The sequence below is a fragment of the Nannospalax galili genome, unplaced genomic scaffold, assembly GCF_000622305.1.
Source record: "Nannospalax galili isolate Female #2095 unplaced genomic scaffold, S.galili_v1.0 scaffold418, whole genome shotgun sequence".
Taxonomy (NCBI): domain Eukaryota; kingdom Metazoa; phylum Chordata; class Mammalia; order Rodentia; family Spalacidae; genus Nannospalax; species Nannospalax galili.
In genome coordinates this window covers 323,904-338,588 of record NW_008342003.1, presented here as the reverse complement: position 1 = coordinate 338,588, position 14,685 = coordinate 323,904, and the positions used below count along the sequence as shown (strand labels likewise).

The window sequence follows — 14,685 nt, the reverse complement described above, 5'->3', positions numbered from 1 at the left end:
TGCATGCATCAAGCTGTTCGGTAGCACTGGATTGGGCCATTCCCTGTTTAAAAAGATTGTAGCACTTGATAAGACCATTGGCAAACAACATCTGAATGTACATGTCAAACATACAGCATTTGTGAAATCTTTCAAGTATTTAAAAATCCACTATAGATGATAGATGATTAGATAGATGATAGATAGATAGATAGATAGATAGATAGATAGATAGAAAAATAGATGATGGATAGACAGATACAAAGATGATTACATAGATAGATGATAGATAGAAAGATGATTACGTAGATGATAGATAGATAGATGATAGATGATAGATAGATGATAGATAGATAGATAGATAGATAGATAGATAGAAAGATAGATGATGGATAGACAGATAGAAAGATGATTACATAGATAGATAGATGATAGATAGATAGAAAGATGATTACGATGATAGATAGATAGATATATGATAGATAGATAGATAGATGATAGATAGATAGATAGATGATAGATACATAGATGATAGATGATAGATACATAGATGATAGATACATAGATACACAGATACATAGATGATTGATAGAGAGATAATAAATAGTTAACTAAAAGGAAGGGGGAAAGAGGGAAGAAAGAATGGAATCAGAGTACCAGGACTGTGTCAGAAAATCTCAAGATACAACCTAAAGACACTCTCACTGGCCAGGGAGGATTATGCATCAATAACTATGGATTAAAGCCATCAGATGTGATTAACTTGCTAGAGCACAATTTTCATCATTGGTCACGTTCACTGCAACTAAGGAAACATCTTCAGCTGAAGCAAGGGAGAGAATGAATGCCTGACCTGCCCTTCTGTACGCAGTGACCGGGGCTGAGGAGTCTTTTTCACAGAATATTTCCAGTTAACAAATGAAGGAAGGAGGACAGAATCAAAGCGTAACTGATTTTGGAATTTTCTCAGATTAACGTGACATATTTGATGGTCACCAATGGTTGCTAATATCCTAGAATAAGGGAAAAAAACAGATGGCATACATCACTAAAGCACATTGCATCACCCAGGAAGGATGTTTGTCAAAATAAATAAAGGGACTTGAACCTAAATCTCATCACACCTCCTAGACCACACTATCAATTTATAACAAATGTGAGGGACAGACAGTCATGTTGAGTAAAACCACAGATATGGCGTGAATAAAATTCAGACTGAGACCTAGAGAGAAAATATCTCATTCTCTTCACCACTAGTCATCGCCACAGGGGAAAAAAATCACAAGGAGATAAAGAGGCGGAAGGAGAATCTATAAATTAAATACAATGAAAGTCACGACAAGCAAATGCAATGTTTGGATCTTATTTGTATTTCCTGGTTAAAATAAACATATATAAATGCATATATATGCATACATATACACACACAATGTATATACAAACAGAAATCTGAGCATAGATTAAGTATTTAACCCTAAGAAATGACTTTTCTAGATGCACTTACAGTCATTCTGCCGTGGGCAGTTGTGAGTGTATCTGTGTTTATTCTGAGACCCTACCTTCTAGAGACACAGAAATGATACAATAGGCTGAGATTTGCTTCAGAACAATGTGTAATGGCAGGTGGGGATAATTAGAAAGACAGATGAAGCCGATTGGCCATGATTTGATCACTGCTGAAGCTGAGTGATGGACCTGGGAGCTCCCTTTCACACTCCACTTCTACAGCTGCCTGGAAAGCTCCGTAACAAGGTGCCTCGTGAAGGGAAAATTGATCACTTCATGTTGTAGCTACTGCAAGCATGTTTTAGGCGTGTCCTCTCCCAGCTAAAGGACAACCAGAGGGTGAGGACCTGTGGTTGGGCCGCTCCGGCTGCATCGAATCCCCTTCAGTCACCTCCTCTCTTCACTTTGCGTCCTATTTGTATTAATTACTTTTTTCATTGTTGTGAGAAAAACACCTGACTGAAGTAACAAGGAAGGAAAGGTTCATTTTGCCTTACGGTGTGAGGGGTACAGTCCACCGTGACAGGAAGGCATGGTGGCAGGAGTGTGAGGCAGGCGTGTCACATTTAGTCAGATAGCAGAGACGAAGGCTCAGCTGCTTCTTTTTCCTTTCATCCGGATAGTCTGGGATCCCAGCTCATGGGCTGGTACTCCACATTCAGGAGGGTCTTCCCTCCCCAATTAAACCTCTCTGGAACACCCCTAATGACACATCAACAGTGTGTCTCCTAGGGGATTCCCAGTCGAGGTAAGATGACAGAGAAGACTGATGTCCCCACACTGATGCTAAATCAGTCCACCAGGAGAAGCAACCATAGAAAGAACTTAATACAAACCTCCAAATGAAGGTCACCTTGTGGCCATTTACATGATGCCTCGGTACAGCTGCTCAATTGACGATGAGATTATCGATCTGCTCATAGTCTACGCTCCTGCTAATGTGAATGATAGTTTATTGTCAGCCACTTAATGGCAGTGTTTTTACTAGAGAGCTTCCTACATGTTGAGATAGCCGAGGGACTGGGATCCAAGGACGCAGAGAGGGAAAGGACAGAGGGGCCTCTCATTAGCAGTGAGTGATTTGTGCATAGCAGGCCGTTCTCATCACTGTTGTCTTCTTTAACTACAGGTATTCATCAAAGTGTTGGATAATAATGATAACGGCCCAGAATTCTCCCAGCCGAGTTATGATGTGACAGTCTCTGAAGACCTGCTTCCAGATACAGAGATACTGCAGATCGAAGCCACAGACAGAGATGAGAAACACAAGCTGAGCTATGCCATCCACAGTAGCATCGACTCCATCAGCATGAGGAAGTTCCGCATCGACCCCAGCACAGGTGTGCTCTACACAGCAGAGAGGCTGGACCACGAGGCCCAGGACAAGCACATCCTCAACATCATGGTAGGACCAGAATCCTAATTTGCCCTCCTGACAAAACCATCAACCAAACACAGCACATATCTGAGTCTTCAGAGGCCAAGGCATTCAGATTTTGTAAACAGAAATACATCTGGCCTTTACACTGCCAGGCTGCATTTGGATCTGTTCTTAGATAGCAAGTCCCTATTCTCTACCAAACCCGAAATATTAGAGAAGTTCTACAGATACTGTCTGGAAAGCTGCTGACAGATGGGTTACAGAGGAGAACAGCACACCATGTTTCCAGACTCTGGGGTGGTTTGTAGCCAGAAGACTGTGTGGAAAAGTTTAAAAGACGTCTCTTGAGAAGTTCCTCATAAAGGTGGTCATTGCACAGCTCACACATGCGCAGTCCTTGTTCAGCTACCCCAGTTTATGGCGCATTGCATTGGTGTTGGACCTACTGGTAATACTAGCAAACAAAAGAGATCTCAACACACATGCAGCCTTCAGAGACTGTCAGGTCTGAATCCTATCCACTCATAGTCCTTCAAATTATGAAGAAGTTGCTTTGCCTTTAAAGTGAGGACTGGATAATCCATACAGTAGAGAGAAAAGATGAATAAGAATTGTTTCTGATTAATTTATAGCCTATGATCTGTCCCTGTAAAGATCCAAGAACTCCTTTCGTGCACAGCCTCTGCCTATCAGAGCTCCGTTGTATTCCTTTAAGACCAGGGCAGGTAACAGAGAATTAATCTTGTGCACTGACTGGCTTTGCAAAGCACCAAAAATTATGAGTTCCCAAGCAGTTGAAATGCCAGCTACCAGCTCCTCCTTTCCCTTCACTAGAAGTCTTCCTGGGCATGAGGTAATCTGAGTGTTACACCCTCAGCTGTGGTTTCCAGATAAGACCCCGGGGACAGAATGGGCAGCTGACCGAGGCTACCTGGTGTGCTGCTCCGGCCATTCATTCATTCATTCATTCACAGATATTCTTCAGAACATACTGTGCACTGAGCACTGCTGTAAGCACTGAGATAGGCTAAGTCCCTTCACCCTTGAGACTAGCTTTCGATTGGAGCTGGATCTGCTCTCAAGAATCTCCAAACTGAGGAATTGAGCACCATCTTTGTACGTAGCAGACTAAGCTGCAGAAAGTCAGCCTGCCACACTGACCATGCTGGCTTTGCATGTTTTCTTCAAGAGCGGAAACCTCATGCTGGGACTGAGTCCATCCTCACAACTCTGCAGGCCATCTCTGCCCATTATTTTCTCAGCAAACTCACAGTCCAGTTTGGTCATCCTCTCCCGCTTCTCTGTAGCCAATAGCTTAGACGCCATCTCTGGAGGCCTCCTGAAGCCAAGCTGCCCAGTTGTTTGGCTCAGTCCTTCCTTCTAGTGACTGGTCATGAAGGCACTATCCTCTTCAACGACTCCTTTGTATATTTTCCAATTTCTTCACATTTCTCTGAAGTTAATGAAGTTTAAAAGCGAACAAGCCAAGAGAGCATGCTCCGTCAGTGCTGTGTCAGTTAACCCCAGAGCCCTGCGGCTAAAGAAGAGACGATTGTTTATAAGTTTCTTAATATGCAATTCAGGGGAGTTTTAAAGCCACTGGGCGAATTTGCCTAATAAAATCATTGAGGGGCTCAACCTAAAAAGTTGAGATTGACTGTGTCTCTCCTAGCTCTGGGCCATTCTCTCCTGAGTGTGTCATATGTCACCAACACCATCATTTTGTTGCCACTTTTTCTCGTTATTTTGTCAGGAAGTTGAGCATTTGGTGAGGTTTCTCTTCCTACTCACCCCGAGGGCATTTGTAATTCATCCCAAGCTGACTCCTAACCTCTGGGTATCAGGCCCATCCCTTGGTCCCTTGGCTTGCTTGACTCTAATCTTCCTGAAAGTGGTGAATGTCTAATTCATGACAGGACCACTAGACTTAAGCTAGAGAGCTGACATAATAAATATTAGTTGAATGAATGAATGAATGAATGAATGAATGAATGAATGGCAATGCCAACATTATATTCATTAATTCCACCCCTTAGAAGAGTCCCCAGCTAGTCTTCCATGAACAAGGTACATATACATAACAAGGGGACATGGCTGTGCTGCGTGAGGGAACCCACAGGCGAACTGGGTTTGTGCTTACCCAGTCTTCAATCAAAGACAAAGGCCGGACACCCAGGGAAACCATCCAGATGCTCTTGGCTGGCTCACAGTCACTCTCTTTCTTGGTCAAACCACCATTTGTTGAGCCAGTAGTTGTGCAGGACTGGGTCAAGCACTTTGCGTGCGTAATCTCGCATTGTCTCCATGACAGATGTAGCCCTGTGCATTCTTTGCAATTTATGTTTTCAGTCCTGCTGTTTCTTGTATTTTACCTCAAGGTCAGAGACCAGGAGTTTCCTTACCGAAGAAACTTGGCCCGAGTCATTGTGAACGTGGAGGATGCTAACGACCACAGTCCTTATTTTACCCACCCCCTGTATGAAGCCTCTGTGTTTGAATCCGCTGCTCTAGGATCGGCTGTTCTGCAAGTGACGGCTCTGGACAAAGACAAAGGGGAAAATTCGGAGCTCATATACTCCCTAGAGGCAGGTGAGAGCCCCCACTGCCGAGCCCATGTGCTGCGTGGCATCCCGCCTGGCGGCACATCCCACCATATAGTCAGATCTGCCACTGCCTCTCCAAGGGAAGGTTTTAGCCATCAACCTACCCATTTGTGTGATGATGCAACTTTATAGTTTTTGCATTTCAGTACTGATGGCAAGGGAAGCGTTTCCTTCACTGCATTCAATCTCGGCTTCTTCTGAAATGTGATGAGTTCAGTGGCCTGAACCCATAAGCCAACAAGCCATGGCCCCAGACTAAAACAACCGAAATTGCATCACCTGAGGGATGCTGGGCTGTTCTGTGAATTGAGTCTCAGGTGTATTGGTTCACTTGCCAGCAGGCGGGCTGCAGAATTTGGAAGTCTCTGAAGGCCCACCATTAGCACAGCACGCTTTGCATCCATTGGAGGCTATCTGAGCAACAGAGCAGTTTAGCTCTGGAGCCTGATCTTCTTGCTTAACCAGACAGATAATTAAGTACAGGCACTTATGTTAAATTTTAGATATTTTAGAGAGCAGCTAAAATGTATCTGTGAGACAAAAATCATAGTTTACTGATGGAGCCAAAAACCATAATAAAAATGAATTCCTGAGCCAAAGAAGGGGCTGCAAATCTAAAAATGACAAATCTCTTTTATCTTCTCAGTTTTCCTTCCCCATCTGGTCGTTTTTCAATATTCAAACTGCACATTCCCGAAGCATTCTGCAGGACCCTGCCTGCGGTGCCCGGAGCAGATGCTCCCCTTCCACCAGCAGTGGGAAGGTGCTTCTTCCCTTTACTTCAATGTGGAGCCTTTTAGAGAGCAGCTGAGTTGAAATAGATGTGCTAGGAGGCCAGTTTGGGGCAGGAAATTTGAACAAAAGAAAAGCCAGTAGCCTTCTACAGAAGCCCCTCATGGACTGACGGTGTAGACCTATGTCTGAGGTTAGACACTCAGATGTTTAAGTGGTCAGTGTTGATGTCGTAGTGTGAGAAAAGAAAACTGGTAAGATGTTGGTCTCTAATGGCCACAAGCCTCAGCAGCTCCCCTCATTACTGTTCTGGGTTTCCAGAGGTTGAAACCTATTCCGAAATGCTAGCTGATAACTCTTGCTTACCACAGAATACTGTCATTACGTCACTAAGTAATCCTTGATCTCTGCTTCCACAAATAAGGAAACTCAGAAATCAACATTTAAATGGCATCGCAGACAAGCCAGCATCTGGTCCAACACCTTTCTGTCCTCCTAGGCTTCCGTCTCACCTGCTCCTGCTCCTTTTCCCTGGACTCATCCGTGTGTGTCACCTCACGGCCTTGTAAACATTTGGATATAAGGCTTGGTCATTTTCAATCCATGTATCCCTCTGTCAACCAGCCGATTACATTTATAAGATTACTACTTTACTTTTCTTAGTCAGATGATTTTTACACCAATTTGGAGGTTCCTGAGGAATAATTTAGCTTTCATCCACCTGAAAACATTCACTTGAGTTTTTACCGCCATGACTACAGCATCAGGCTCAGTCATTTTCTTAAAAATTGACTAAAACAAAAGAGAAAAGCTATTTCCTTAAAAAACATCTTTTACATAGAAAACCTAAATTTCCAGAAAAACCACAGGAATGATTGCCATCTCGAAAAATAGCCTTTGATTGTATGTACGAGAGTCTAATGGGATTACAGTGTGCTTGCATCACGAACCTGTCACAGCTAGACAGCCCCTTCCAGACACACAGCCCTACCCTGGCCCTGGCCCAGCCACTGCAGAGCAGCCGAGCCCACTCCTTCTCAGATGATGGGAACAGACACATCCTAGAGGCTTCGGGGTGCTAAAGCAATGACAGTGTTGTGTAAAATGCTGGGTTTTATTGAACTTGTCTAGAGAACCTCAGATAAGGCAGATTTTATTCTGTGTCCCGGTGGCTGTACATTTCCTGTCTGTTGCCTCTGAAGTATCTACTGAAGCTTTTGTTTGGAAGTGAAGGACTGAGGCCAAGTTCTATAAATTTGGGATTGGGGTTTGGTGCTGTTGGTTCTAAAGCAGCAAAACAGAAGGAAACGGGGTAGGAACATCTGGATCCTACGGGCATTAAACATCAGCTTTTTATCTGACCTCCTGGTCACTCCACTAATAATACTGAGCCCTCTGCTTGTGGTACCACATAAGTGACCAGTGGAGGAGCACAGCCAGACCCATTGCCAAAAGCCTACAAGGAAGTCATAGATTCCAAGAAAACCATCAGAGGTTACTTTCCAAAGACTCACAAATGTGAATAAATAGGCAGTGGAGTCGAGTCCCAGAGAAGGATAGATATGTTGAAGAGGGAAAGAGCTAGAAGGTCCGGCCTGGACCTGACATGGAAGGACGGTCACCTGGAAGGGTGAAGGATGTGGGTTGGCTGCAAAGGGACAGCAGGACTACGGAGGTCAAGTGGAGGCCAAAAGCTGCCATGCCTTCCCTCCTGCTGTGAAAGTCTGTCGGCTTAGAGTCGGGGAGGAAAGTACCTTTACAGAAAGGGTTGGTCTTTCTAAAAGATCTTAAAGGTCATCTCGTAATTTCTCCATTGTAACTCATTTCTCCATCAATCTCTGTATTTTAGGGAACACGGGGAACACATTTAAGATCGAGCCAGTCCTGGGCATCATCACTGTTTCCAAAGAGCCAGACATGACGACCATGGGCCAGTTTGTCCTGTCAGTCAAAGCCACAGATCAAGGCTCCCCACCAATGTCTGCCACTGCAATCGTACGCATCTCTGTCACCATGTCTGATAATTCCCACCCCAAGTTCACTCACAAAGACTACCAAGCAGAGGTCAATGAAAATGTTGATATGGGAACTTCTGTCATCCTGATCTCTGCCATCAGCCAGTCGACTCTTGTTTACGAAGTCAAAGATGGAAACAATGATGGGGTCTTTACCATAAATCCGTACTCTGGAGTCATCACCACTCGGAAGGCTCTGGATTACGAGCATACCTCCTCCTATCAACTCATCATCCAGGCCACTAACATGGCGGGCATGGCTTCCAATGCCACGGTCAGTGTCCAGGTTATAGATGAAAACGATAACACCCCAGTGTTTCTCTTTTCTCAGTACTCGGGCAGCCTGAGCGAGGCTGCCCCCATCAACAGCATCGTCAGGAGCCTGGATAACAGCCCACTGGTGATCCGAGCCACCGATGCCGACAGCAACCAGAACGCACTACTGGTATACCAAATTGTAGAGGCCACAGCCAAGAAGTTCTTCACAGTGGACTCCAGCACAGGGGCCATCAGGACAATAGCCAACCTAGACCATGAGGCCATTGCACATTTCCACTTCCACGTGCACGTGAGGGACAGTGGGAACCCCCAGCTGACGGCAGAGAACCCTGTGGAGGTCAACATCGAGGTGACAGATGTGAATGATAACCCTCCAGTCTTCACTCAGGCTGCGTTTGAGACTGTCTTACTTCTCCCCACCTACGTTGGAGTGGAGGTTCTGAAAGTTAGTGCCACAGACCCGGACTCTGAGGTGCCTCCTGAACTGACATACAGCCTCATGGAAGGCAGTGCAGATCATTTTCTAATGGACTCAAACAGAGGAGTGCTCACCATAAGAAACAATAACCTCTCCAAAGATCACTACATGCTGATAGCCAGGGTGTCTGATGGGAAGTTCTACAGCTCTGCCATGGTCACCATCGTGGTTAAAGAAGCCTTGGACAGTGGCCTCCACTTCACACAAAGCTTTTACTCCACCTCTATCTCAGAGAACAGTACAAACATAACCAAAGTTGCTATTGTCAATGCAGTTGGAAACCGCCTTAATGAGCCCTTAAAATACAGCATCTTAAACCCAGGAAATAAATTCAAGATAAAATCTACCTCAGGGGTCATTCAGACCACGGGAGTGCCCTTTGACCGTGAAGAACAGGAATTGTACGAGTTGGTGGTAGAAGCCAGCCGAGAGTTAGACCATTTGCGAGTGGCGAGGGTGGTGGTCAAGGTTAACGTTGAGGACGTCAACGATAACGCTCCTGTCTTTGTGGGCCTCCCTTACTATGCCGCCGTGCAGGTTGATGCTGAGCCCGGGACTCTGATCTACCAGGTGACAGCCATCGACAAAGATAAAGGTCCCAATGGAGAGGTGACCTACGTCCTGCAAGATGACTACGGCCACTTTGAAATCAACCCTAATTCAGGGAATGTGATTTTAAAAGAAGCATTCAACTCTGACCTGTCCAACATTGACTATGGGATCACCATCCTCGCCAAGGATGGTGGAAGTCCACCTCTTTCCACATCTGTGGAACTGCCCCTCACCATTGTGAACAAAGCCATGCCTGTATTTGATAAGCCCTTTTATACAGCATCCATCAAAGAAGATGTCCCCATGGACACCCCCATTCTCAGCATCAATGCCACCAGCCCTGAAGGCCAGGGCATCATATACCTCATCACTGATGGGGATCCCTTCAAACAGTTTAATGTCGACTTCGACACTGGGGTCCTGAAAGTCATCGGTCCTTTGGATTATGAAGTTACGTCTCTTTATAAGTTGACAGTGAGAGCCAGTGATGCTCTTACTGGTGCCAGGGCTGAGGTGACCGTGGACCTGCTAGTGGATGACGTCAATGACAACCCTCCTGTTTTTGACCAGCCCATTTACAATACAACATTATCTGAATCATCTCTCATTGGGACACCTGTCCTGCAAGTTCTCTCTACTGATGCAGACTCAGAAAACAACAAAATGGTGCATTATCAGATTGTCCAAGATACCTATAACAGCACAGATTTCTTCCATATAGACAGCTCAAGTGGCTTAATCCTGACAGCCAGGATGCTGGACCATGAGTTGGTACAAGACTGCACTTTGAAAGTCAGAGCAACAGATAATGGCTTCCCATCTCTGAGCAGCGAGGTCCTGGTGCAGATCCACATCTCTGACATCAATGACAACCCCCCAGTGTTTAATCAGCTCATTTATGAATCCTATGTGAGTGAATTAGCCCCTCGGGGTCATTTTGTAACCTGTGTACAAGCCTCAGATGCAGACAGCTCTGACTTTGACCGGTTGGAATACAGCATTTTATCCGGGAATGACAGGACCAGCTTTCTGATGGACAGCAGGAGCGGCATCATCACACTGTCCAGCCACCGGAAACAGCGCATGGAGCCTCTGCATAGTCTCAATGTGTCTGTGTCTGACGGGCTGTTCACCAGCACTGCCCAGGTGCACATCAGGGTCCTCGGGGCCAACTTGTATAGCCCTGTCTTTTCACAAAGCACATACGTAGCTGAAGTAAGAGAGAACGCACCTGCTGGGACCAAAGTCCTCCACGTCCGAGCCACAGATGGGGACCCAGGAACCTATGGCCAGATCAGCTACACCATCATCAATGACTTTGCCAAGGATCGATTCCTCATAGACAGCAACGGGCAGGTCGTGACGACAGAAAGACTAGACCGAGAAAACCCTCTGGAGGGAGACGTTAGTATTTATCTGAGGGCTCTGGATGGTGGAGGGAGAACCGCATTCTGTACTGTGAGGGTGATCGTGGTGGATGAGAATGACAACACCCCTCAGTTCATGATGGTGGAATACAGAGCCAGCGTCAAGGCGGATGTGGGAAGAGGCCATTTGGTCACTCAAGTTCAAGCTGTGGATCCAGACGACGGAGCAAATTCCAGGATTACCTATTCTCTCTACAGTGAGGCCTCAGTCTCAGTGGCTGACCTCCTGGAAATCGATCCTGACAATGGCTGGATGGTGACCAAGGGCAGTTTTAACCAGCTGAGAAATACAGTACTGTCCTTCTTTGTGAAAGCAGTGGACGGGGGCATCCCAGTCAGGCACTCCCTCATACCTGTCTACATCCATGTGCTGCCCCCTGAAACGTTCCTGCCTTCATTTACCCAGTCTCAGTATTCCTTCACCATTGCAGAAGACACAGCTATTGGAAGCACCGTGGATACCCTGAGGATTCTGCCCAATCAGAGTGTCCGGTTCAGCACAGTAAATGGAGAACGACCAGAGAATAACCAAGGGGCCGTGTTCATCATAGAACAAGAAACAGGTACTATCAAACTGGACAAGCGCCTTGACCACGAAGTCAGCCCAGCTTTCCACTTTAAAGTAGCAGCTACCATCCCCTCAGACAAGGTAGACATTGTGTTCACTGTGGATGTGGACGTGAAGGTGCTGGATCTGAATGACAACAAGCCAGTCTTTGAAACGTCAAGCTATGACACCATCATAATGGAAGGGATGCCTGTCGGCACCAAGCTCGCCCAGGTGAGAGCCATCGACATGGACTGGGGAGCCAATGGGCAGGTCACTTACTCCCTGCACTCAGATTCCCATCCTGAAAAGATAACAGAAGCGTTCAGTATTGACAGCAACACGGGATGGATCAGTATGCTGAAGGACCTGGACCACGAGACAGACCCCGCAGTCTCCTTCTCCGTGGTGGCTTCCGACCTTGGAGAGACTTTCTCTCTTTCTTCCATGGCTTTGGTCTCTGTCAAGGTGACAGATATAAATGACAATGCACCAGTCTTTGCCCATGACGTGTACCGAGGGATCGTAAAGGAGAGCGACCCGCCGGGGGAGGTGGTAGCCGTTCTTAGCACCCTGGATAAAGACACTTCTGACATAAATCGCCAAGTGAGCTACCATATTACAGGTAAGTCTTTTCATACGGTTTTACTGTGTGCTCTGCTGACTGAAGACGGGGGTGGTGGCAACCGTGACAGAAGGACAAGCGGGGACTGGATGTGATGAAGCTTCTGGCTGGGAATGAGGTGTCTGAGTAGAACTGTCCTCATCTGGGTCTTCGTTCAACTGTGTTCTACAGCATTCTTACGTAAATTGGCACCAGTCTTAGAGTCCGTCCTTACCACCGTGCAGAGGAATGAGCCACGAATGAGCCAAATATTTTAACTGAAGAAATCAAAATCATAGCTCTTTTCAGTGGGAAGAGATGTTTTTAAACTGTAATCCCTTTTCTTCTTAGTGCTAAAAAGTGTATGATCCCGGTCAGTTTCAAATGTTAGTTCTATAATGACATACATATGTAAATTAGAAGTCACAGATTGACCTTCTGCTGATAAATCCTAAATTATACCGCAAAACCAAAGGATATTTCTTCCAAAAGCCTGTTTTCATGGAGCCCTTTTCTGTCCTCCCCAACAAGTTCAACAGCGAGGTCACCCGAGTGCACAGAAATGCCACATTGCCCTGTGGGGCTGTGGGATTCACACCAGAGTGGAAAGGTGGTCTGTCCCCTGCTTGGGGCAGCTCTCTGGGGTGACCAAGTTCCAGCAATGAAGAGGAAAGTATCAGTAGTACGGGGAGAAATGGGGGCTGTCTTCCTAAAGCCATGTGGGCTGGAAGCTAAAATTTTGATGCTGTGACTTTCAGGGCCAGAACACAAGGCAAGTGCTGAAAGAGTTTAAACAACCCATCGGTGCTTGTAGTCAGGTGGTTCTCCCTTTAGAAAATCTACGTTATTCTGAGTGAAAAACGAATTAATTAGAATGCCCTTAGGACGCTGAATCTGCTTAAGTACGTTAGTGGAAAAGTTAATTAATCACTGCAGAATAAGATCCACAGTAGAGCAAGCGAACACGTGATGCCGGGGATTGCCACACAGCCCTGGCTCTTCTCTTCTTCTAACAGACTGTCTCCTGATGGCATTTCCTGTTCAGGAACACTTGATGTGTTTTATGTTTCTCTAATACCTATCTTTTCCCATTAAAATATGTATTTCTGTAGTTAAAATCTAAAACGTTGTGGTAGAGACAGGGAGAATGGACCAAGGCTCTCAGCCCTTTGCATTTAGTTTCAAGGAGAAAAAGACATTGTGAGGGATCCTTTTGTATTTGGAAGAATTGTTAAATACCCAGCCTTAATTATTTCCACATAGTCTCTGAATTCTCAATAGATGATTTAAAAGACCAGCCCGTCGACTTCACCCAAATAATGAGCACTGAGTAGCTTAAAGCTACTGTTACTATTAGTAGGGCCAACCGCCGACCGATTTTAATTAGATTTAAGTTTTGCTCTTGATGTAGCACAAGTTGACTCTGCTGCCTCAGAGTAACAAAGGACCATTAATCATTTTATGTAACAAAGAAATGGTGTGGGCCTGCCTACACAGAAAGCATTTAATAGAGAGGTTAAATCTGTGTGCAGTGAAATAATATTCAACTAAAGCACAATTGAATCCTAGCCAGCGGTGGTGGAAAGTGATATCCAAGGAGGGTTTTCTCAGTCGCCACCACTGACATCTGAGGCTGGATAGGTCTGTCTTGTGGGAGACTGTTCTTTGTAAATTGTTAGGCGTTTAACTGCCAGAGTTGGACCCCAAACCCACTAGATTCCAGTAGCACATAGAATCACTGCCATCCTGTGATAAACAAAATGTCTTCATGTGCTGGAAAATCCTCCAGAAATTGGGCACCGTTTCCCCGTGAAGAACCAGTGCCCTGGAGGAGTAGTGAGCCTTCTGTATGAGTTGGGTCATTTCTCCTGTGGTTTCCCCAAAATACAGAGACCCAGGGACTGACCATCTCCCCCCGAGGGCACTGGGACTCAGTTCTATCTCATCCCACAAGGTCTCCTTGCAGACGCACAGTGTTTGCCCTTTGATGGTGGTTACTGTTTAAGATTGTTTATACGAAAGCGAGCTGGTTCCAGCCTTACAGTGAAGTGCTTTTCTTATCTTTTGTTTATTGTGTTTAAAGATAAATTTGGAAACATTCGTTTGTTGGTTTTTCGAGACAGGGACAAGGTCTTACTATGAGACCCAGTCAGGCCTCAAACTCATGATCTTCCTGTCTCCCCCTCACAGTGCCGGCTTCACGGGTGTGTATTCCAAGCCTGGCTTCACATCAAAATTTTGAACAATTTATTCAACAAAGGGGAAATCGTGAATTGAGCAGCTCCAGGGTGTTCAGGGCACTGTCAAAGGGGGTGTGAGAGGAAGATGCTTATAAGACGCTCATGCAAGAGAAACCGAAAAAGTATTTTATGGGTTAAGGTTGAACAGTAACTTTCTAGTTCCCAGCAGAGACTAGTTGGTGAGTTCTTAGTTGGTAAAGGTTAAGTTTCAGTTTATCATTTATACCAGATAGGGGTTGGTTACAGCCACAGGAGCCCAGGGCACTGGTGTCACCTCAGCTTAATGGCCTCCTACTTGGCTATCTCATCTGTTGATGACCTTCCTCTCTATTACTTGAGCCT

General features: G+C 45.6%; 1 protein-coding gene across 4 annotated transcripts in view; it reads left to right on the top strand.

The window, feature by feature from the left end:
* The window catches only part of Fat3 (FAT atypical cadherin 3), a 692,898-nt gene that overhangs the window by 584,192 nt on the left and 94,021 nt on the right, over positions 1–14,685 (top strand). For all 4 annotated transcript variants that reach the window (XM_029565746.1, XM_029565745.1, XM_029565747.1 and 1 more), the window contains exons 8-10: positions 2,615–2,890; positions 5,245–5,455; positions 8,051–12,124. In XM_029565746.1, coding sequence (XP_029421606.1) covers positions 2,615–2,890; positions 5,245–5,455; positions 8,051–12,124 — 4,561 coding nt within the window. The remainder of the gene's footprint in view (positions 1–2,614; positions 2,891–5,244; positions 5,456–8,050; positions 12,125–14,685) is intronic.